General features: G+C 40.0%; 1 protein-coding gene across 8 annotated transcripts in view; it reads right to left on the bottom strand.

Annotated features, from left to right (window-relative positions):
* Positions 1-26065, bottom strand: part of LOC124180123 (probable nuclear hormone receptor HR3) — a 156131-nt gene that overhangs the window by 7295 nt on the left and 122771 nt on the right. For 3 of the 8 annotated variants that reach the window (XM_046565230.1, XM_046565224.1, XM_046565229.1), the window contains 4 exons: positions 18296-18523; positions 2169-2328; positions 1273-1496; positions 145-489 (listed from right to left, as the gene is read on the bottom strand). In XM_046565230.1, coding sequence (XP_046421186.1) covers positions 145-489; positions 1273-1496; positions 2169-2328; positions 18296-18523 — 957 coding nt within the window. Of the gene's footprint in view, positions 1-144; positions 490-1272; positions 1497-2168; positions 2329-18295; positions 18524-23279; positions 23760-23979; positions 24034-25109; positions 25273-26065 lie in introns of those variants that run through there. The other 5 variants (XM_046565227.1, XM_046565226.1, XM_046565225.1 and 2 more) reach the window with 5 other exon arrangements.

The raw sequence follows: 26065 nt of genomic DNA, 5'->3' as shown, positions 1-26065 counted from the left end.
CCTACTCGTAATCTCCCAGTTTCAATGTATCTTATTTTCGTCACACGCTTTGCCGCAAAAGCTGCTCGGGTTTGTGATAGTCGAGATATGAGTAGGTATAAATAAAAGACATGCACGTGCAGAGAAACACAAACATAGCCTCACATCTCGTATGGGACATACTGGGCAGACTTGGTACTTCGTCCTCTTCCGGTGGATTACTTGGCCTCTGCTGTTGCTGGCTGCTCAGAAAGGTCGTAGAGTCCACCATCGTGTAGGAACCGTGACCAAGGCCAGCCAGTTCAACCGAGCTTTCTTGTTTCACGGCAACTATACCGCCTCCGCTTAAGGAGCCACCATTCGCACCCCCAACACCACCACCACCCCCACCCCCACCCCCGCCCCCACCACCACCACCACCGCCGCTACCACCGTTACCTCCTCCTCCTCCTCCTCCTCCACTTCCACCACCAGTGCTACTTCCGGTAGACGTCGATGACAGCGACTTACCTAACGTTTGTCAAAATATTCTTTAAACGATGTTAGTTATATCGGCTTGCGCCGTAATCAGAGAGCATTGTCAGGCCCGCTGTGATACTGAATTTTCATTTCGAGATGAAGTGAGTGCGTCATTTAATAAGATTTGTGCTTTATGAGAACTTTGAGTTAAGTCGTGCGACTTTAAGTGAATTTGACAACTGACCCCATGACTTTTTAGGTTCATTCAACCGAATATAATATGCATGGTAATTTCCCCTCGAAGGCAGTCCGGTAGTTTTATCAGTGCGTGATTAATTGAACCATTATAATCTTTCTCTGACAGGTACCGCATCGATTTCCATCATTCTCTAATATGTTGAAGTGCATGAAAAAACGTTAGACACGTATTTTTCCAGTAAGCCAATTCTTTCATTCAAGGTGTAAAAGACATTCTGGAAGTTTGTCCCAAAAAAAAACTTTTCTAGATTGCTCGACAGTGAAATTATTCACTATCAAAAAAAGGATAATATATACAGTGCTTGTTACTTTCAGGGTTTGAATCCCTTACGTTTATCGGGTAAGCTTTAGAGGTGAAAGGCTGGACTGGTACAAAACAAAAACATGTCTCATCTTTTTTGATGTACTGCATAAAGTATCACAGAAGGAAGGAAATCGGTGGTGCACATCTCGGAGAGTTGATTCGCGAGAGGTGAGGCCTGATCATCGACCTAAGTTTATACCTATAAAATTATGAATAATTGTTGCGTCCGCAATTGAAGAACGGACATTTGATAATCGTAACTCGAAGCTTACCGGTGGGGATGCCGCTCGACAAGACTCCTCCAGTCGCCGTTACGGACGGCGTGTCTGGGGTAACGTGGTCGACTTGCGTCTGCGTCGGCCGATGGTCGTAAGGCGTCGTGCTATCGGCATAGTCGTTGTTCTCGTTGTAGCTGGTCATAGCCGGATGGCCGTAATACCCTGGTCCTCCGGTTCCCGAAACTGGGGACGTGTACTCGCTGCCGCCGTATGGATAGCTGAGGATAAACACCATCGTACCTTCATTATTTATTACGAACGGAGCCGAGAGTCTTGGCAATTCCTCGTCAATGATTTGTAGCGTTTTTTTTTTTTTTTATGTCGGACGTTGTAAAGAAAATATCCCCCCCCATTTGGCTACTTTTTTTCCACCGCGTCTACGGGCTTCAATTTTTTTCACCCCTACACGAAGTGCGAGAAAAAACACTCAACGTATTATATAGAGAGGAACGAAAGTGCTAGCGCAGTTTACGAACTCGAAAATGGTGTTAGCGGGGATATAGAAATCTGTGCCGAGTAATGTCGGGTGCAGGTAGAAACATGCTGGGAGAACATTTTTCCACTACTGGGTAAAGTTTCATTGAACGACTGCTCGTCACGCGTTCCGATCAGTAGGGGTGGAATGCACTTTCGCGTAACCATAAATCTGGGTTCGTTCCCTCTTGCCCTACTTTTTCACGTGTGTTCCTCTTATAATTTTAAGGTCTGGCGGGATGTTAGGCGGAGTATACCCTGGCTCTTTTGCCGTTTTGGTCACCCTTGGAGCTCGTGAAAGTTGGTGTACCGATTATTTCCGACCACGAATCAGTAGATGGTCACTGATATCAGCAAATTTTCAATTAATCATCCGTAGAAAGTATACCCCATGCATTTGGATGTAATGTACAAACCCGCCATTGTAGGAAGGCTGATCCGAACTGCTCGGCGTCTGGGATTCAAAGCCGCTGCTGTCGGGCGCCGTTTCGGCTAACCTCAACTGTTGTCTGTGATACTCGACCTCCTCCTCAACCCGCTCTCTCTGCTTCTTTGACATGCGTCCAAATTTCACGGCTGAAAACAGAAATGACATAATTTGATTATTGCGTTGTTAATTCGGCGTCGATCGTTCATCGGTAATTATAATTTTGTAACGCGATTCCAAGAAAAGGTCAATAGAGAGTCTGCTCATTGAGGAGTGTTTAGTTTGTTGTTTATTGTATAAATTTTGCACGTCACGAAACCGGCGTGAAATATCCAAGTCGTGGGATAGTGAGCAGCGCGAGTCGTGAGTAAAGAAAACGGTAGTTCCGTTCTCCGCTCATGCCATAAGATGCCTTCGAGGCCAGATTTTGATCCGGTCGGATCGGCCGATCGGGTAGCGTCGGAAACGGAGAAAAGTGGGAGCCGAGTCCCGCTGCTGAGACGGACGTTGCGGTAAACAAAGAGTCGTGGTTACAGTTATTATTGCCGAGTCCGTGCAAACTACATATTATTACAGCATGTAGCACATCCAAAGTATTGGCATCCGAACCCTTGGAATTGGAAGCGTGGTTGTCTCGGCCCTCCCAATCAAAAGGCGAACGAAGCAGGAAGTTAGCGCGCAAGAAGTTACAGAGAATCCATCAGCATTATAAGATGACATCATCTTATTATACTCACAATCAGTTGGAATGTAACTTACGACAAAACTTAAAATGAAGTCGAGCTTATTAGGCAGTGTTCGACAAGTTGCATGGGCCGTTAGGAACAGTGGAACGAGAGAAGAACGGTGGAGTAGGGTGAGATAAAAAGATGTCTTAAGAACTTGATGTATTTGTAGCATTGTATACGGTTATTAAAACTTTTTATATTCAACGTGACTCGGTTATTACTCTCCTACATAAAATTCTCTTTAGCTTAATTTGCACAGATCATTTCCAATAATTTAGTGTCTACTGAATGATAATTGAAAAATTATTGATTCGTATACGAATGAAAAAATACATTTACACGCCTATACGTCATGTATATAATATAGGTATGCGCATAAACAACACGAGTTGTCTATTTGCGTTGGACTACGCTGTGTACAAGAATCAGATGCACGAGGATTAATTGAGTTTATATGCCGAAATTGACCCAGAAAGATTATTTTCACGATGTGAAAGTTTGTAATATCTTGTCAAACAATAAAACACATGATAATCGTATTGGTAGATGCAAACTAATTGTACCCCTTTTTCCCTCCCGTTCACTTTCGTACTGTCAGAATTTAAGAAATAAATCAAACCGTCCGGCTACTTCCTCAACCACGATGGGTGGTCCACGCTACTTGTGTAGAAACTGCTCCTCATCGATCAGCTTCGGTAGTAGGTTACAATGAATTGTTCGTATACGCGGGCGTTTCATATTTGCATGTGCTTTCCATCGGAAATAAAAATACGTCCGAGACTTTAAATTAATTTTTTTCATCGATATCAGTATTATTATTATTAGCTTTCAAATTGAATCGGTATTCGTTATCTCGAATTTGTGAGATGGCTTTGAAAACGGACATTTTTCGTTGATAAATTAGAAAGCTCCTCTATGAAATGATCTATTCATTCGCATCAATAACTTGAAAGAAAATAAATAATAGAAAATTCAATTCAACTTGCTACTTTCTTTGAACAAGCAGTTGATTAGTATAAAATAAAGACACGTGAATTATCGTTTATTCAGGTCAAATTTGAATATTTACTACATATATATACATCATCACGAATTTTTTTCACGAGCCGAGAAAGCGGAATATTTTTGACGATTATTGTATGTAAATAGGAGTATAAAAATATCATTCGAATAACCATTATAATCATTTTCGTTTCTCAAGTGCCCCACTTCACGCTGATTTCCCCTACATAAAATAAAATTTATCGATGAACTCAGCTGTTCAATTGTCAAGAAGTCCCCAATCACATCATTGTCAAGTGCATCGAATTTTGCATTATAATTCATACACATTAATATACAGGCGATCTTATCAATTGGTCAACATTAGCGATTATCGTTCGAATTACGTGCCTGACGATGACGTTATTTTTAAAAATAACTTTCCTCCATATATAACCGTTGAACTAAAATTTCGAGACCGAGGTTAAAAAAAAGAAAACCTCCTCACTCGCAACGTTAACTTAGGTGACATTTGAGAAGTTTTTAAAAAAAAAAGGGCGAGGATTGTTTTTGCGTCGTACAGTCGCCGCGTGCAACCGGTAACAGGATCTCGGCTGCTGCAGGGTGAAGTCACCGCGTCGTTTTACTTCGCCGTCGGGAGAGATCCGAGAGAGCCGGGAACGGCCGTGGGGGAATGCGGAACAGTCGGTATGGCCGAGCTGGCGGAAGTCCCCGCCCGTGACGTCACACCCTATCTCGCCGCATACGTCACGCCGCTACAGAGGCGCGGACGATGCCAAAGACGAGGAGGGGTGGGGGGCACGGCTGTGACGTCATTCGACGTCGGCGTATCGCTCGACGCGGATGGAGGGAGGGGTGAGGGGGAGGGGGAGGGGGGGGGCGAGGGGTGATCGACCGCGAGCGTTCTCGAGAGAGACGCCGCTAGGAAGAACCGGGGTGAGATGTGAGCAGCGTCAGCGTACCTGTAAAGGTGTACGTGTGCGGTTGCCTGTAACGTATGCCCATAATGCCTGGGGGATGCTTCGCGTAACGTGGTATCGTTGTGGGGAGGGGAGTTTGCATTGTGTATTATACTCGTAAAATGTATATTTGCATTTGGTACGGGTTGCGATTTGGGGTAGAATCGTCGAAACGTCAGAAAATGGAAGGGTCGCGGTGTTGAATTTTTAAATACGCGAAAATTTATTTCCGTATCTTTGATGTCGAAATTCAGAATATCAAAATCTAGATAATGAGAATTCTGACAATTCAATATTTTAGTATCCTTATATACTCGATTACCTTTCTTTATAACGTGACTTTTTTATAATACTTGGAATTTTTACTTTTTAAAATTCTATAAGATATAGTTATGCGTTTTTGAAAATTCTTTACGGTGATTATAATCTTTAAAAACACGTTTACCTCCGTTTTGTGTCCATATGTCTTGCAAAGGGAACACGTATCCGTAATTCATTTTTCGTCACTACGGGAAAATAACTCTTCGATAATTTATTGGAATAAATTTGTTGCAATAAGCATTTATTTGCATAGACGCGTCAAGACTTAACCGCAGGCATAGAAAATCTTTTCGTGCAACCGTAATATGTTTGCAGCATTTCAACCTTCGATTCCTGCGACGAGTTCTTTCACAGGTCATCACTAAGTCTGTTCGGTGTGGAAGATTCGATACAAATTTTCGACAAGAATTTTCCAATCTATATATATTCGGTACGTACCGAAAACACCGTTAACTCGGTAAAAACCAAGATTGAAAAACAAAATCGTGTTAACCGGAAAAAATGTGAATTCTGATAGCTGTAACGAAGAACGAAATATCGAGTGTCTCGACGTAACTCATCAGTCAAATCCACGTAATTAACAAAGGTCCGTTAATTTGACCAATTATCTTAATCATTCTCTCCGTAATTTCGGTGTTCGGATACACTTCGGTATTTTGGTGCAGGTATTGAGAGCTGACGCAAATCACCGAAACTAGCTTTTTCGGTTGTTTTTCTTTTCTCTTTTTCTCATCAATATTTTCCTCAGCGCGACAAGCAGAAACGAACCTTCCCGCGTACAACCCGCCCCCACCTCATACCTGAGCGTGTTAATGTTTGATCATAAATGATACATGCATACAGAGTACAATGCGTAACCATGCGTATCCACGCCGGTCGGCCGGCGATGCATGTACTTTCAGGAGCTATATATAGCGCGTGTAACGCGGAGCGTATCGTACATATGTACGTAGTTTATCAACGTTCAGCGTGTGTTGCGAGTCGTCGCGACGCCAAGCTGGAGTCGTGATTGCCGCAGCTATGCGATGCAGGGGCGGGGGCGAAAGCTCATTCGTCCCGATTAATTCGCATACGAATCGCGCTCAATGTAGGCCGAATTGCCAAAGCCATCCGCGGCGGCTCGTAATTCCGTTGCACGCAGACGAGTTTCCCGTCGCTGATACGTCCGACTGCAGATGTTGTAAAAAAAAAAAAATGCATTTTTTCACCCTGAGCTCAGATCTCTTTGCGAAAAATTTTCATTGCGTCAAGTTTTCAAATCAAATCAAGAGATGCATGTTCGATACGTGCAATGTGCATATGCGGTACCAATCACGGGGGACAATTTCCGCAAATACCACGCTTGAAAATGCATCTCGTGTCGGGATGTTGAATTCTTCTTCATATCGTAAAATTTTTTTGTCCAAAGCGATATCATAGAGAGAATCTCGAATTTGCCACTGAAATTATGATTGGATCACAGAGCGAAAGAATGTTTATCGTGGATGTCTTAATTTCACCATTATTATTATTATTTTTTTTCCTCTGTAACTCTGTAGTTACAGATTGTGTGTTCTCTGTAGTTAAGGAAGTAACGCAGAAAATAGAATCGATGGACAGCAAAATACCAAACTTGGCAGAATGTTCGATTATAATGTAAAAAGAACTCATACAAACTTTTACGATCCGAGGTGGGTTTTTACGCGAGATATTTGTAATTCTTTTTATATCTTTACAAGCCACTTCAACATGGCCTCTTATGAGAAATGATGGAGTTAGCTGCACATTATTCCTTATATCTCCGTAATTGTACTTGTAAATAAAAATATTCAAAGGTGACTTATGATAGGAATAATAAAAACAATAAAAAGTACTAATAGCGAATTTTCGGACCCTCGCTAAAAATATTGCAACTTCGCATATTCGAGGTTATGAGCACGCATTTTGAAATTTCAACGTATGTGACAGCTCGTGCAGGCTATTACATTTTTTATAATTCTTCGTTTTTTGATTACACGACATATTTTACCTTTCCAATAAAATCTTGGCTTCTGTGCTTCAGGCATATCGAACTGGCGCTTAAAAGAAATTCACTGATACCGCTGATGAGCTGTCGACGGCAAATTTGACACACATATAAACGCGCACACAATCAATGAAAAGCGACGTTGCCAGATTAAGTACTACTTAGGTCAAACCACGGGCAAATGTTTTTATGACCAAGTGGGTAGTTGCGTTACTTCCTTAAGGTAAGGGGATAACTACCGAGTACTGTTTATAAAAGTAACAGATAGGTATGTACATATCACTGAGCGCTGCGCGCTCCGGCAAAAAGAGGAGTCGAAAATTACCGATCACCAAAGTCAGGCTCTGAAAATGACTTTAGATTAGGGTATAGGTCTAAAAAAACGAGAACATTCACATCCATGATACGGTCGATGGAAGTTGCGGTTCTTTCCTTGGCCTGTCGTTGCCTCAAGTTGACTTTTTCACAGGCAGTATATAGAACTGGAGAACAGTCACGAACAAACTTAACACGGAGCTGGAAGGGAGCATTTAGTTTTCAGACTTTCCACGCAATTCCCCTGCGCCATCAAAGAATGATGAGCTTCACTTGTACAACGAAACGATCGTGTCGCAGCGCTAAGCGGTTGTTTTTAAGGAAATCGGCGAGGCCAGCGGCGTAAAAGCAAATGAAACATACTTATGTATAACACACGTGAGCGCACACACCTACGCAACGAGGGGGACGCGCGTCTTATCGCGGAGTTTGCGGAAGTGAAAAGAGTTGAGGCTTGCGGTAATAACTCGCTGCAGTAACAGTATACAAATGCTGCGGAAACTTCGGTCTTTCGCGATGTAGGGTGTAGCCACTGATAAGCAGCAGCGGTTCTTCTTCCCCTTCTACAGCAATGAAATCGCACCGAACTAAAAGTGCATTGATCCACGAGTATAAGATGGAGCAGGGAGAGCAACAGAGGAACGTAAAATAGAGAACAACCGTTTGTTGGTTTTCTTGCGATACACCAAACGCATTAGAGAATCTTGAAGGCACGGCGCTACAGTAAAAAATTCACGTCCATGAAACAAGATGGGAGTTTTGGATTATAATTTTTTGTGCAAGCACCGCACAAACGAAGCCCAAATGTCGGGTCAGCGCCAATAAGTTTCGTTCCGCTGTTGCCTGCGCTGCACTGACACGTGACGAAGATGTTCGTTGGCGCAAGGGTTGATGAAAATACGTGCGATAGCCGACGAATTTTGGAAAACGAGGAAGCGAAAAGGCGGATTTTTCGTTGCATTTCTCGCCCTATTTTTCGCAACAAAACTCCGGAATGAACGAAGACGTCCTGCTGCACACGTAGAAGTTTCTGCGGGATAATTTAAGCTGTGATGAAAACAATTGGGAATTGCGAATCACGCCCGCGTCACGCTGTTAGTTCAAGTGTAACATGTACGGCGAACGGTAGTCGAGTAGGTATCGCAATTCGGCGAAGCGGTTGCAGATTAGCGCGTAAAGATGTCGCTACCGATTCGGGTTCAAGGAACTGTGCAAATATATATACATGTATCCATAATGTGTAACATTGTTATATTGTAGCTGCTACACTCGAGGGGTCGACGAGGACTTTGACTTGGTTGATCGTAGGAGGGGAAAGAGGAACGAGCGCTAGATTTTTATCCAAGCGTTGTTAACTGTCAACGCCCTCCGGCCTCTTCTTCGCCGCGGAAATTCTTCACTGCCAATTTGTTGTTCGCGGTAAAATGATCGACAGCAAAATGTAACGGAAAGGGTGAGAGACCAGACGAGACCAGACGAGACGAGACGAAACGAGACACGCCGAGGGAGACGGGGATCGCAGAACAATCCGTCATAATCTGGGGGCGAAGCCCTGCCGGAGCATCGAATCACTCCTCCAACGCACGCACGGCTGGTTGACATTTTGTCGTTGCAATTCAAATTTGAGCGGGCCGAGAAGAATGGTGGAAAGAGAGAAGAACGATGGAACGGTGAGGTTGGGAGTGGCGGAGTAGGGTGGGAATGGTAGAAGAAAATAACGACGGAATGGTAAGGTTGGGAATGGTGGAAATGTAAGGGAACGACGGAATAGAGTGAGACAAGACTTGTTCGTGGCATATTATACGGCTTGTTAAATCTTGTTTATAACTAATAGTGACTCACGATCAGTCATTGCCACCCTTCCCAAGGTACCTTGTTCGTTTCAAACTTCATCCCGAAATTTGAAGTATCGCTGACGGTTTGGTTGCAAAATTTTCCGACAATTGCTGAAAGCACTTCAATGTACGACTATATTTATGTAACCAATGGCGCAATGTGAAAAATACAAATGTTATGCAGAACTGAATTCGAAGTAAGAGTAAAGAGCAAATACGAAGGTGCGTGTCGGCGCAGGGATATTGAAATCCCTTTACTTCCTCCCTCGCGTTTACGATTCTTCTCCCAATCAAAGGACTCGGAGCTCGAAGAAGCGAATCGGTTTCGTAAGGTGTCGCAAGAAGCCCTAGTCAGCCAATTTGTGAGCTTTTGGGTATCAGATACGTAAGCTGAGCGTTACACACCTAAACGCACACGCGTGTGTTTGTGACACGTAACTGCGTAAGAGGGACATGGAGAACTACACTCGTCGTCGAATGCAAGGCAAATCATAAGCATATAAGTGGAAATCATCGTAGGGTGATCTGTCATCGAAAGACATCGATATGATTCTTTAAAGAAACTCTTGACAATACAGTAAATAGTAATATTGTTGGATTTGCAACAGAGTTGAGAATGAATGGAGCGTGTCGCAAACGGTCTGGTTAAAATTGTGAAAAAACAATAATCGCGTCCCCTCAACATGTAGCGATAAATTGAAAACTTGAATTTCAAAATTGAACTCCAAAATTTCCTAACAGGAAGATTCTTGGATTATTATGAAAAATGTATGCGAAAATTTAGCTCTGCGATCACACCAAATCTCACAGTGCATGAATACAGATTTATACAGTCGTTATAAGGTAAAAGCTTTCGCAGAAATTCTGCAGTTTTCGGCCAATTGCGAGGTGAAATATCGCATATCAATCGCAGTCTAAGAAATCATCGATACGAAAATATAACAGTCAGAGAATCGCGTGTCGTCATTCATATTCAGAAAAAAGATAGTTGCATTAAAGGCATCTTGTAGTATCTTTGTATGGACTTTTGGAGACCTATTTTGGGCGACATTCTAGACCTTCGATAACACACCAGTCGTACAACAGAATCGCCTTCGTACAACCGTCAACCACACGTAGGTATTTTTAAGAGCTATGCGATTGATCGATTAATCGAAAGAACAATGAACCGAAGTCTAGGATCAGTAGATAAATTACGCATCCGTATATTGAGAAAAATTTCATTTGTTATAGTAACTAGAAAAATTCAGTAAAACAGGTGTCGTAAAAAAAACTGTTTGAATATTGTTGGAATTACGAAAAACGAGGTACGCGTAACCATTTTGCGCTATCGTCGATCCTTTTTTTGGTAATTGCAACGCAAAGTCAGTTTCTGAGGTTTACTCTACTTTTTTAAATAAGTCTTTAAATTCAATTTATTGTTGCACAAGCATTAAATTTTCGCAACAGTTACAAGAAAATATACTAACAGTGATCGCAATGAGAAATAATAGTAACGGATCCAAACTATCCGGTAACAGCTAGAAAACTAATTATCATTTTCTACCTAGAACTATATTTTTCGATTGTGGTAAAAAATGAAAATAGTTAAGGACCGAGCGGTAACCGGAACTAAAAATTTCTCTCGGTGTATGAGTAATCTTATATCCTTCTCGGAGGAAAACCTCCTCTTCGTGCAGACACGGACTGAGGAATAGATCGTCGAGTGTCGTCGCGTCGTCGTCAAGTTGTTTCGCTGATAGTGGAAGACGTGGGGTGAAGCGGGAGCCGAATCGAGAGGGGGAAGCGGTGATAAAAGGTCGTGCACCCCGAGTGGTGCGCGTGCCAGGGCTAATGGCGTTCTATAGCTTCGAAAGTCTTTACGGTTGCGCCTTTCCACGTAGGTGGAAAGGCGTTAAACCTCCACGCAGGTTGTACCCATGTGTAATGACTTTGGTATCAATGTGCATACCTGTACATTCCACTTGCGCACGCGTGTTGTACGTACAATTTTTTTTCCACAATTGCACGATTAGACAAATACGAGCCCGAATAACTGATTAACCGCTTATCTGCGTATGCGAAACAAGTGGGTGTCTGATAAGCGAAAAGGAAATTCTGGGACTCTGTTCGGATATCGATGATACATTATGATTCATGGAGTTTATTTGAGATCTTTACTCTAGGAAATTAATCCCGAAAGCATTCGCCTAAGCATTCGCCTGATCTCCGAATGTGTAAAAAAAACTGACGACGTCCAACGTCGACTGTAGAAATTATGACTAAAATTGTAGTTCTTATCCTCGTGGTTTTTACTGTTTCAGCGATTAATCGATCGATCTGCCCCTTCAATTAACCATTCATCGTGTCTCTGTGACTTTCCTGAAACTTGTACTCAATTTTTTTTCCTGCCGACGGTGTCTTTCACCTGGTGGATTCACTTTGTCGGTTCATAACATAACGCGTCGGGTGAGTCTACTTCTGACTATTGATATTCCGTGATTGATTTCAGACATTCGTGTCTCTCACAAGGAACAGAGAGGTAGGTGGATGTACGGTGTTGGTAGCTATGAAAGCCACGTCGTCGTTCGCCGCTGACCTTTTTCCCTACCGATATATACGATGTATAACGTACACCTTTTTCCAAGGAGCGGATATTATTATGGAACGGTTCGGATTTCACGAAGAAATTTTCCACACTGTGTTCGCGAAACAAAAGAAAAAAAAAAAAAAAATCACACCATATCTTTGCGCTTCGAAAAGTTCTGCCATTCAATCTATTATAGGTGAAAAGTTAACTTGATTAGAAGTTTCGATTATAACTATATTGCAGAGAATACTGGAAATCGAACTAACCTAGCTCAATGCAACTCAAATAAACGTGGTTCATGACATGGCCAACTTTTGCTTAACGTTTTGTATATTACAGTACGTCGACCACTTCCTGTAGACATTCCAGTAGACTGTAACTCTTAGAATCGTGCAGGAAAGAACACGTTTAGAAATTATAATTGAAACATACTTACGTATTGCGTGATATAATTTTGTACTCGAATTCTTTCTGAGAGTTAAGATGAGTGAGAAATTTTACAAGATACATAAAATAGTCGAGTATGCGGCAGTAAGGGGGAAAAATGTCTTCATCCAATGGTACGATGGTTACTTTACAGTACAGCAGAAGTTCTGGTATCTATCGATCGCGACGGACCGATAGTCGTGAAAAAGAAACCTGCAAAAACCATATTTGCACGTCGGTTATAAATCGCAGTGTTATTTAAACCTGATATCCCCGTCTTGTTTCTCTTAAAGGTATTTCCTTTGTTTCCGAGAGTGGAAAACGCGGAGGATGTTATTCGATAAGAGTGTTTCCGGCATTGCGCAATTTGCCGGCTCGTGAATTTCCGGATGTAACTTATACGCGTATGTATTCTGGATGCCCGCACCATATTGCTGGGAAAGAAGTGATCGGATTATAGCTGTACGGGTGAACGTAACAAACGGGTGAAAATTTACGTTTCATTTTCCTTCCAAAAAATGAGTTCACGTGGGTTCGCGTGATATTTCATTTATACACGCACACAGGCTATGCCGCACGACGCGACCGCCGCCGAGGAGATTCTTGCGTGAGAAAAATACAAAGATTTCTTTTATCGTTCAAACCGCTATCCAGCTCGCTTCCTGGCTGTTTTAATACCGCTCGGGTTGCGTGCGAAGCCTCTTTTTTATTATTCACAGTTCGTTTAGGGGCTAGCTTGAATAATTATTCTATTATATGGTAATGACGGATTTCAAAAAAACATGGTGATCTAATTTAAAGAAATTTATGATAAATCGATTAGAATTTTTCAAACATCGTATTGATTGGCAGATTTTATATTCGAAAAATCAGCTTCGACGAAACTCGTGAACCGTCGGCTTACTTTTACGTCAGTTCTATGCCTCTCCCCGTCTGTTCTTTTTTTTTTTTTTTTTATCCAACTTTTTTCTTAGGAAATAATTAAGACGACTATTTCCTCCACGAAGAAACTAATATTTTTACTCGAAGACTGGGTTTTCCCATTTGCAACATCTAATTAGTCAACTCGTACCGCTGCAGTTTGAGTTCGCATTGGCTACTCCTTTAATAAAAACCGACTTGGTGCTTCTGGGAAACGGAGAGAATTTGCAGTCCTCTCATTTTACGCTGAATAATGTACCGTGTGAGGACTTTACAGGCTAACCACAAGTTTTTGTAATAAAAATACCATAACATTTTCAGGTTTCCAAGACTTAAGACCCAGTATTCCATGACATCTTCTCATTTCTGGTATGTTAATAAAATAAGGTAAATAAAAATTCCCTGCCAATGACCCCCTTTAAATTCCTTGATATTTCCAGGTTTTTCAGGTTTTCCAAGTGTGTGGCCACCCTGTTTTTTACCAACGACGATCGAATCTAAGGTACCTGTGAAATCCTGCCACGTCAATCGGTACAAAATTTTTCATAGAATCCAATTGATTTTTAAACTTGTTACAAAAAAAATTTCACCACCGTGCTTGAATTTTTGATGCAAGAAAAATGGTCTAATATTTCCGCAGACTGTTTGAAGAATTTGTTTAAAAATATTCCGAGCGATTATCATCTCACCGATCGCGTATCTCTTTCTGAAAACAAAGTCTCAAGTAATCATCGTACGGAATTTTTCTTTACCATCATTTAACACTGCAGTCTCGTCTCTTTCAGATTGAAGAAATGGACACGCGACTATCGCACAGAGGCGAGTGAATTATAATTTCTACGCGAAGACGTATTCGGTTAGTGTTTACGCGTCAGTGATTAATGGCACTGACGGAAAAATCATTAAAACGAATAATAAGGTTACGCACCGCGAACGAGCCTCATGCTAATCATTGCGCTAATCAAACCGCTATTACTAAACGTACTGGCCAAGCGAAAGCGATGAACGCCTTCGGTGTCGAGTCGCAGTGTTCGAAGAGATGAGTATTCGTACGCTGAATAAGATAGATGAGGTTCAGTCGCACCGCGTCCCTTTTAAATACGACAAAACTTGAGTTTCTTTGGCTCGTAAAATAATCGCGGCAATATGAACGGATCATCCGAGAGAAATTTCTAGTTGTACTGTCCTCCAACTGAAAAATCTAGTATGCGACACTATTCTTTTCGATTATCGTCGTATTTTCAAATAATTTTCAAACCGTTACTGCTACGGTAACTGTTTTTCGGGAACTTTGTAGTAAACGAAATTTTTCTCAGTGAACAACCGGGCGTTTTAAATTTCGTAGATCGGCATAATTTATTGTTAGCAATCGATGATCGTTGGGGACATGGAAACGAACGAATGGCCATGTATCGCCAAAGTGACGCGGTTTTTTTCTTTTTTTTTTTTTGAAGGTTTAAAATGTAACTGTTAATTCGATTGCAGGTTATGTTAGTGTGTTAAGCTATTCAGAGTAAAGAACTTTCTACAAGATATGACAATAAGATCCGGCTTTTGAAAGTCTCTAGCTATTGTAGATACAATACAATCGAGTACAATGAATTCTGAAATGCATTGAACACGGATTTCGACGTTTATTGGACGTCATTCGAAAACTTAGGAAACAGTTACGAGACCTTAAGTTCGCTGAAACTGAATCAATTTCATTTCCATCATACTTGTCAGATACTTTTGAGGCAAATTTTTTCGATCACGGCTGAAAGTGTCCGTTTTTTCCAAATTCCCCAAAATTTAAAAATTCTCTGTTATTTCCAAGATTTCTCTCACTATGCTTCTCCGTGAGTAGAAGAGAAAAAACTTCGACGAGGGGGACACAAATCAATCAAATTTAATTATTTTTATTTTTATTCTTTTTACTCTCCTTCTACAGGTTCTACATCTAATTTCCTATTAATTTCCATAAAAATCCGACTTCCGAACACTAATATCAATAATCTCGTGATTTTCGCACTGCCTTAACGGTTAATCGTTACGCAGACTGATATATCAGTGTCCTTAATTCGTGCATTCTCCAGAGAGCGCCAGGAAGGTTTATTCGTACGTATTTATGGCGCGTGTGCCATGCACGATGTATTCAACGACAACGAACCACCGACGAAGAGTCGTCGTTAGATGACATAAATTAAACATGCAAAGATAACGCAGACGGGAGGTGTATTTAAGATTTGGCAAACTTTGCCGAGGTGATGCGGTAAAAAGAAAGATACAAAAAAAAAAAAAAGAAAGGCAAACAAAATAGTGAGAGCAAAGGAAGGTGTAAAAAAAAAAAAAAAAAAAAAAACGAGAGGAAAAGAACGCGGAAAGATCGGAACGATTAAGCGGGGGAAAAAAAGGCATTGGCAAAAATCAGGAATCTTGACAAACAGCTGTTACACGCCTCGTGACGTGCGTTCGTGCGTATATATGCGACTTATTATATACCCGGGAAGTTTCGGACTGGCAGAAGTCGTTGGCTCTTGGAATTAGGGGGTTACTCTAGGTTAAGTCAAGTTCAGTCACCTGTGTTCGGATGACTAAACAGTCATCGCATAGCGAGCAACGAACGGATGAACGGGCGTAAAAGAAACGGCATACAACGTGTGTTTTGCCGTCTTTCGAATCCGCGCGACAATTTCCGTATTTGTTGTTGTCGTTTTATCTATTTATTTGTTTGTGTTTCTTTTACCTTGGCATATTTTTTGCATAATTCCGTTCTCTTCGCTGTTATCTGTAATTCCTATTTCGTTTCGTCGCAAGAAGGAGGAATTACAAGTACTGCTGAGAAGATCACGAGGTATGCCATAAGATAAAAGAGCGGTTAGAGTCTCGAGCCGTTTAACCGTTGCTTTTCGTTGATGCGGACGGCGCTGGGTATCAAAGAGAACTAGAATTAATTGTGTGACTGAAACCGCCGTGGCAATGAAAATTTATAATAGTTTCGAGGGAATGGGCTATATTTCTTTGCGGAAAATTGCATCGTCAAGTCGTTGCATTAATACTCGATAAAAACAACCTTTTAGCCGGAATACAAAAGTGTCATTGATTTCTTTGGCTTGTACATTTCAACCGGATTGCGAAGACGATGAAATTGCAATTTTATAATGGAAATATAATGCCATAACGTTTTTTACCAAATTTTTTTCCAAATAAGGTTCTTACAAAAATTATATCGGAAAAAAAAAAATTTAAATCAAGCTCTGTCAAGTGAAAGCGAAGTCGATCGAATCGAATTTTGAAAAATTGACAATAAAATCCGTGGATTAAAATTACAAAAGTCCATCCGCCGATAACAGCTTCATACGTTAAATTCAAGTATATTCGCCCAGGTGTAAGTGAAATATTTTGTTTCTTGAAATAAAATTCCGGCCTGCATGACACTCGCTATTTATCATCTCCGGCAATTCCGCTACAATTATTATTCCAAGGAATTGCTTGGATGCGAATTGATAAGCCATTGCAGTGCCTCAGCACAGCAGTCGGCAAGCGAACGAATCGATTTTTGTCTATTCAATAGGAACCCCTCCGGTGATGAATGCTTTTCTGCGCAATTTTCCCGGCATAACTTCGTAAAGTAGATATCTTATTTCGCGCGAGGATTCTGCAGCGGATCGAGATTCTTTGGTGAAAAATCGCGATGAGAAAATATAAGCAATTTATTTCGTATTACACGTCAACATTTAATATTGTAAAGTTACGAGAAATGTGTTCGGCGAATGTCATCCGCATTTACAATTAATTCAAAATCGCGGTTTCCGTAAAAAAGTATCTAAATATCTGCGCAAACGGTTATTGGAAAGCGCGTTTCACTGCAAAATCAATTTCAGTCACGATATGAAAAGAATTTCTCCGTCTTTCGAAAATAGAAAGGAAAAAAAAAAAATTAAAATCCAAAAGTTGAACGATTGCATCAAATCATCGGAGTATTAAAATAATAATTGTCCTGGGGTTGAGGTTTATCGTTCAAAGAAAAATGCAACCGCATTATAATATCGTCGTCGCTTCCATCTCATTCTACGGTATTATTCCAACATCTCGCGTTAAGTCGCCCGTATACTTAATTTAATTGGTTATCATTATTGTTCGTAACTATTTAAGTCCAACTTTTTTTTTCCCCCTCCTGGTTGCAGGTGGTTTCGCAATAAATTACTTTTGTTTCAGAGCTGTGCAGACTGCACTGCGCGTTCTGACTCCTACGTATATTATTATTGCATATTATTATCATTATAGTAATTGTAGAAGTCATAATTATTTGGTACAACTGTTATACAGTCGGTGTTTCTTTTTCGGATTCAAAGTTTGAAATTTTGGCAGCCGAGGGCATTGCCCAGAAATCATTTCTCATGTTCCAAGGAGTTGAAAATCTGACTTGAAAAGAAGTCAACAGTCCGTGTAACCGAAAATGCGATAAATGAATCACCGAACCTTGTAGTGGGTATAGGTGTATATGCATGAGCAGTTCTTCTCGAAAGTTCGTTTTCACGCATCAACGGTGAACATCGTACATATACGTATGTATGTATGTATGGATAGGTATACCTGAACTTACGTAGAGTTCGCGAGATTTGCGGCACGCTAACGATAAGTAAAATTTTAACGGGGTTCTTTTAAGGCTGCTTCGTTTTATGCTCGCGAGTAAACACAACCGTCGCATTCTGAGTGACTTAAAGACTTGAAATCTGAAGCAAGTATAATTGTTCCATTCCAAGACGACCAATTTTGACGCCACCTCTTGGTGTTGATTTTTTTCAAAGTGGTTTAAGTGATAGCAGATCCTAAAAAACCCGCACTGTATTCATTTTTTTTTATCAATGAAATCACTCTCAAGATCAAATTATTCGAATCTTCTTCACAAAAATTTTTCGGTTGATTGAAACATTTTTTACCGTATTACCAAGTTAAAAAAAAAAGGTTCAGACGACAAACAGAAATTTTGCGCTCGGTTTGTATGCAGGTAGAGGCATAGAAAGTAAGCGACGAATGTGTTTTTTGTACTCACCGTCTCTCGACATGCCTAGTCGAAGGCATTTCTGCAATCGACAATACTGGCATCGGTTTCGGTTGACGCGATCGACGACACAATTTTTGTTCCTCGGGCACTGATAGTTCACCACCGACGACTGCGACCTCCGAAAGAAACCCTTGCATCCCTCGCACGTGATCACACCGTAATGGACCCCGCTGCTTTTGTCGCCGCACACTTTGCACGGGATAATCTCGATTTGGGCTGCAAAAATTGATAGAACGAGCACGTTAGTAAAATCCATAATCGTAAAGTGTAGCAATCAGTGTCTGCATATCCAATGGCATCGAATTTCTGGATTAACAGATTAAAATCAGTAAAAAGAAAAGGAATTGAAATAAAATGTAGGCATTCAGGCGATCTTGCGAAACTGGTACCAAATGGTTGAAACAATTAAGGATCCTGAAGTGTGAACTCGCGCTACGAGTCCACGCAAATTACTATCGAAACACGGAGGATTCACCCAGGTGAAAAATTGAAGTAGAGTATATAGTGACATGTTGGACGTGGTCTGTGGTGGTAACTTTGAAGCTCAACGAATCGGTTAAATCGATGTCGTGGAAAGGAAATCATGTGAAATCACTTGGAATTTATTTTCTATCGAGTTAACTGCGCCGTTCGATCGCAATTTGACGGGGGTTTTAACACACGTTGATAGTCTCGAAGCTTTCTAGAAATAAAAATATAATTTAAGAGATAATAGCTTCTTCTAATTCATTCTCGCAGGACTGAACGAGCGTTTCAAGTACGTAAATATGTAATCATGTCGGCGAATTCGATTAAACAAAATAGTTAACCGAAGGATATGATTTTTTTTAACACACGGTGCGTGTGTTTGTACGCTTGAATCCAATGCACGAAGAAAAATTAAAATGTGCATGTGTGCGTGTACATCGGATTGCGACGGGTGAACGCCGTTGAAACTTGCTACATTTACACGCATCATTGCACGCATAATATCAAACATATCATATTCTATATTTAGATTCGACGATAGCTTTTTTCATGGTTTTATTAGCACGTGAGAGATTATAGTTGTAAGTCTGCACATACAACGTGTAGATTAGAATGTGTATTCTATGACGATTCGTAAAAAGCAAAATTGTTTTTTTTTTTTTTTTTTACGTGATTCTGAAATTAGTGATATATGAAGAAACAACGACTCTATTGTACGATAGAAATGAATTTGAGAAAATTCTTAGAATGGGATCTCAAAAACGCCAGCATTTAATCATTTTGAACGTTATAATGATAAAATCTTTATTCGAATTGTCGATATCTTTGCTTGTGTAATTAGAGTTTGCTCTAATTCAATTCCATTCACGCTTACTGTCATTGGTGCAAATAACATTGCTGAACATTTTTTAAACGTCATCTTTTCTTGACTATAAACTTTTGAATCGGGCGGGTTGGATTAATCCCGAATAATGCGTATATATATATTTATATACATGTCGCGAATAATTATCGCTTATTTTTACATTAAGATACAAAGTTTGTTAGTATTTCAGGCACTTTCACTGTAGATTAGACCTTCGGTGCGATGACCTTACTAAATTCATTTGCAAACGTAAACAAAAAATGTAATCAGCTTCGCAGTAATTTTCCCCCGCGAAATATTAATTCACCGACTCGACAAATCGTTATTATACGTACATGTATACTGCAGGAACAGTGTATGAAGCTGTATAAAATATTCGATAAATCTGCCGCAGCTAAATATTTGGTAACCAATGAGCATCGAACGATCATTTTATATCATGTAGTTTACTATGCGGACACTCAGTGATTACCGAAAACTTCACCAAACTTTACTTTTGCTTCAGCACCCAGACGTGGCCATCAAGCTGTCAGTAGAGTTAGATGATTTCAAGTCACAAGGTATAATCTTCTTGTCTCGAGCATCGTGTTTAGAACATGTGCAGGAGGATATATATATATATATATATATACACGCCTTCTTCGTCTTATTAATATTTTGTTAATATAAAGTCCGATTCCCCGGCCAACGAAATAAATCAGTGGTATGATTTTTTTAACACAGTCATCCTTTGGACAAAGTGCAAATTTTTCGATTCCCCATTCGAAATAGTTTACATAAGCCCTCTACAACAAGTTCATTGATCATTTTCTGTTTAAACAATACAAGCTCCTTGTTTACAAACGGATTACGGATTCTAAGACCTAAAATTAGGAACAGCATGAGGTTTCAATAATAACAAATAAATACAGTAAACGGATAAAAGGTGAAAAAGAATGTCGCAGATTTTTGTCGATTCATTGCGAAGACAGTTTTGGTTCACAGCAAAGAGCCCGCTATTTTTCTCAATTCTTTCTATACCAAGCTCAGACTGAATGTCGCAAAATGCAGGCTGAGTTACTGACAAAGACGCGATTATAAATAAATATGCAATAAATACAATAGATTATACAATAAAAGAATCGCACAAAGTTAAAAACTTTTCTCCATTTCTCATACCAAATCATACTCAAAATCAGAGACGTTTAGTGGGATGCAAAATTGTTACTGCGATGATCGTATCATCGGTAAATGTATGCAGGATTTGAATTAATGAACGCATTATTGAAATAAATAATTTAAAATCGCGAGACGCACGGCCATCGACGTCGGTTACTCACGCGAAAAGTCGCGATCGAGCAATCTCCGATGCCTCTGACATATGTGTATATCTCTCTCTATACACATATATATATAATATATATATACATGTATAGCGAAACATGGAAGGTTAGTATTCGCGTGAATCAGTTCCCGCGTTCATTGACCCCGGCTCGGTATACATATAACGATTATCCGAAATTCGATCTGAGACGTGTTTACAAGTATATACGTATGCGTAGGTGTATACAATACACGCGTGTGTGCGACTGTGTGTGTGTCTATAATCTCGACGGTATATAATTTATGTGGTCGTATATCTAGTTCTAATTTGTAATCAGCTCTATTATAGCTCGTGCGGTATAAGAAGGCATATTTATACACATATCTATATCACCTATACCGCCTTATCTGAATTCGCGTACCTGTGTATGTTATATGTATACATGTATACGATGTGCACGTCTATAGCTGAGCAGCTATAACATGTCGCACAGGTAATACTGACATGCGTGAGAGCGAAATTTGATCGTGTACCTTCAATCTCGAAGCCTGCTCGCTGTACACCAACCATTGATGAATATCGCATGGGTAGGGACGATAAGACGCTCTCTATAATACAGTGGGTGCATGCTTGTACGCCGATAAGACGTAAAAAATAACTAAAAAACAAAGAAAAAAAAAAACAGCATATCGCTATCAGAACGAACCGCGTCGTAATTTTCACGCGGAAATTTTTTCACGATGACAATTGCATCTTTGTTGGGAGCTCTTTTCTAGCTCGTCACGTTTGTGCTCGTCAGGCTTTTGCGTGCCGGTTGTTTATTGAAATAAACAAGTAAGCCAAATTTGCGACAATTGAAATTTTGCGAGGGACATGAAATAATATTACAGTACGAGGAATAATTGTTTTTTAATTGATACGATCTTCTGTACCTACAGATCGATTCTGAGGAATAGTGTTTAAGTTTTTTGAGAATTCAATTAACAATTCGACCCCGATGTTACGAAATTTTTACAGGGGTTGGTCAACGTTTGACGCTTGATTTTCAAGCTGATTTTAAATAACTGCTGTTGATACATGAACATTTTCAAATAACTAACAATTAAACGGTTGAGAGGTATTAGTTTCACCTTCATTTCGAGTTTTGAAATTTGAAAAATGGTCTACAATTGTTTAGCTTTGCTGCACTCATCTTTCTCGAAACGACGTTTTTTAAAACTTTTCACACTGTAACTTTGACGCTGTTCGTAGAATTTTTATTATGAAATTTTTTAAGATGAAATTTGGTACACCTTCTATACCTTCAAGTAGCTTTTGCAGGGATTAAAATTATTGATCTAAGAACCAGGTTCTATGAATTTTAAATTAAAAGAATGCTAAAATCCAATGAAATCCGTACATTGTTCGGAATTTTGTCAAATATCAGCAAGCCTTTGTTTTATAACTCTCACAGTTTAGTCCTGCAGACCTAAATCATCATAGTTCCAGTGCAAAACGTGTACAAGAATAGAACGTATAGAAGATTTCGTCAAAATTGTGTGAGATGTTTCGAAGTTATCGTTCTGCAAGTGTTAAAAACGTCGTTTCGAGTAAAATGACAGCACTTAAACAATTACGAACCGTTTATCAAATTTTATAGCTTAAAATAAAGATAGGGCTATCAACTTTCAATCTATAATCGTTGGTTTGTGAAGGAAAACATTCCCGTATCAACACCAGTTATTAAACGTTGAATTGAAAATGAAACGGAAAAAATTGATTCACCCTTCTTGATCGCATCTAATCAGCGATTCCAAGTATTTGCATATCGGTATTTGTACCTTGGAATCTTCTACACGCATGTCCAAATCATTGAAGCGAACGTTACAACTACTGTCAATAACTGATTTACCACGAGGAAGCGGGGTGAAACTTTCAGATTGCGCATCCGGCTGCGCATGCGCGAGTTTGATCGTCTTTTCGTACAGTCTGGCCACCTCGAGCTTCAGCTGTAAAACGCGACTCACGGAAGCTACGTCGGTGATGCGAATTTCTCGAGGTTGACCAGACCTCGAATAACTGATGCAGCGATTCGGGAATACCTGGCAAACTCTTGTTGTTAACTAACCGACGACCGACGACTGCTACGAGTCATTCGTCACTCGACGCGGGAGAGTTTTTTGACACCTCAAGCCCCGTTTCGAGCAAGTTGGCACCCCTGCCACGGTGCGAACTCGCCGACCAATGGAGGCCCAATGAGATCTCACGCATGCGCAGTCGTTCGGCCTGACTGAAAAGTTTCACGGTTTCCTCTCGGTTTGCCGTTGAAAAGAACGTATCGTTACTGCGATTTCTACCTCGTATAGAATTTGCTTGGGCTCTACGATCGTCCAGAACGTTGTTCCCGGCACTCCCGCTCGTCTGCGTTGGGGGTGGTCCAACAACGGTGGTCTGTCCCTCGGTGGGTTGAGGACTGGTACTGTCAGCGCCCCACGTGCCGGGGCCGCCGTATATTGAGAGGTTGTTCTCCATTTAGGCCGTATCACGATATCATCCCTGTATTTTGACTTTTCACGAAGGTGTCGCGAACTTTCCTCATTCAGCATATTAAGCCATTCACCGCGACACAACCGGCGATTCACTTTATCCCGTAAGCGCCGTCGATCCTCGATCCTCGCCTCAGTTTCACCAGTTTTCCCACGTCAATTTTGATACTCAAAGATTATTCCGTGATCCGATACGCAGGACAGACGCAAGATATTTTTCACTATCTCTCGATGTATTCTGAAAATAACAGCCCACCCCGCTCTCGTTCAAAGAGCGTTGATTTACGTGAGCTTCGTTAGTCGTTTGCGGTGATTATCTTTTCTATTATTTCTTATTTCCCCGAGTTTAACGCTTAGCGCGTTCGCGTCTTCGATCTTTTGTGTAAATAATATACGTGTTATTTATAAACCCTGCAGCGTTATGCACTACCGGGTTCATTTGATTTGATATATATATGTGTATGTTAATTATTAATAATTTACACATATGTTAATAGATGTATGCGTATACCCTCGTGTCTATAACGTAAGCTATTAGTGTGCCTATATTCGTCAAAACGTGGAGCTGTAAAAAAAAAAAAAAAGCAGCAACGTTACAAAAATGTATCCCCCACCCCCTTCGACCGTTACGCGTCGTGCGATAAAAATAAAGACAGCACTCGACTTATATATTTGTGTAGTATATATATACCTATACATACAATTATCAAGTTTGGCTCCGAACTCTGTGGAGGAGAAAAGAAAGTCGTGTAAAAATTTCTAACCGCGTCAATTATTACCGCTCGTTTTTGTTTGTTTTTTTCTTCTCTTCTTAATCGGTTCCCTTCAAAATAACTCGGCTTTTTACAGCTGGCAGAGCTCTCGCGAACGCAGAAAAATCGTTTTTCTAGATATACCTGAATATATATCCCAGTCGTTTACACATATACTTGAATGTACGCTAACGCCTTCCACTCATTCCAAGTTTCAAGAAAGTAATTTAGTCACTCAAATCAATGCGACGATAAAACTAACTATAGGTATTACAGAGGCCGGATCAGCTTCCAAAGCTTTTTGCAGAAGTTAACGTAACCGTAGAAAGAACTTCGAAGATGTCGGATAATTATTATACCCACGCAAGTAGTGGTAAAAAGGGAATTTTAAACTTTACGGCCTTTTTCATACAACTGCTTTGGACTCTACACATATTTCTTCTTTTTTTTTTTTTTTGCAACACAAAAGAAATTTATTATACAATTGTACGACGAAAAAATATTTCAGGGAAATGGTTCTTCACGGTGAACAATGGAAATGACTTGAAAAATACTACAGATTTTAAGTTATTTGTTGCAAAATAAAATGATTCAAATCGCATTAATTACCTACAATATATCGATGGAAGGCCTGTAATAAAGCTGGATTCTAACATGTAAGAAATATTTGTAAGTTATTCGATAAGCAATTTGATTTTATGTTGCGTAAGCGTATATATGTATAGGTATAATTTTATGCGTAAAATTAGTTTCGGATTAAGTAATTAAGAATATATACGATGCTGTTAGAGGATTATAAAATACTTAGTCTTATGTACCGATCGATTATACATGTTGTCGATAAAAAAAAAAAAAAGAAAAATAATTAAATAACGACAAAATCTCAGACCTTTAAAAGACTCGTGTTGTGCCAGTGTCGCCGGTTATTGTACAATGATAACGTATAGTCTATTTTTTATTTCTGTTCGTTCTGTTATTGATTATGTTTGAGTTCCTTTTTTTTATCAATTTCCTGGACAATTGCTGCAGAAAGATCATCACGTGGTTGAAATCTGAGGAAAGAAGTTTACAAACGACAAGACCAAGTGGCGTTTTTTCCAATACAAAACGATTACAATTAGCCAGTTATCATTGGTAAACGAATTTCATTACTTTTGGTAGATACTTTGCATTCATTATATTTATCTAGTGGGTTTTTTTTTTTTTTTTGTATACAACAATTATGTTTGTTGAAACACAATACGATTACAAAGATGTGTGTTCAGATATTTTTTTATATCTCGAGCGCACAGAGCGAAGAGTTTTTCGGTTCGAAGCGGCGGCCAAGAAAATGAAAAGTTGTTATTAGGAAAAAAGATGTAATAAACAAAGAACAAAAATTCTCCACGATTTGTAATAATATCGTATAATAACATTAACACGCCACGCGTGTTAAAACGAATCGTTAAACGGCCGAAGAACGGACGCGAGTCGTGCGGCTGATATTCGAAAAGACCGTAAAACTAGTAAGTAGGTGTAATGCAAGGATTTAGAGAGTCGGATCGTCAACGACTACACCGAGGTATATAATTATGTATAAATAAAGGATACGTATAGATTCCCGCTCTAAAATCCGCTTCGTCTTAAAAAAAAAAAAAACTACCCAAGACTTCGAATTCCCTGAGATTTTCCGTGGGTATTTAGAAAAAAAAGACAAAAAAAGGTTATACCGGTTATAATATTCAAACATCGATGATATCCAAGCGCGAACGAGATTTTATTGAAGACCCAAGTCTGTACCGTGTGTGCATATAATGACAATGTACAAGACTGTTACAATTTAGAACGATTAATATAGTGCAGCGT

The sequence above is a fragment of the Neodiprion fabricii genome, chromosome 4 (assembly GCF_021155785.1).
Source record: "Neodiprion fabricii isolate iyNeoFabr1 chromosome 4, iyNeoFabr1.1, whole genome shotgun sequence".
Classification (NCBI taxonomy): Eukaryota; Metazoa; Arthropoda; class Insecta; order Hymenoptera; family Diprionidae; genus Neodiprion; species Neodiprion fabricii.
This window is presented reverse-complemented; position numbering and strand designations above follow the sequence as displayed.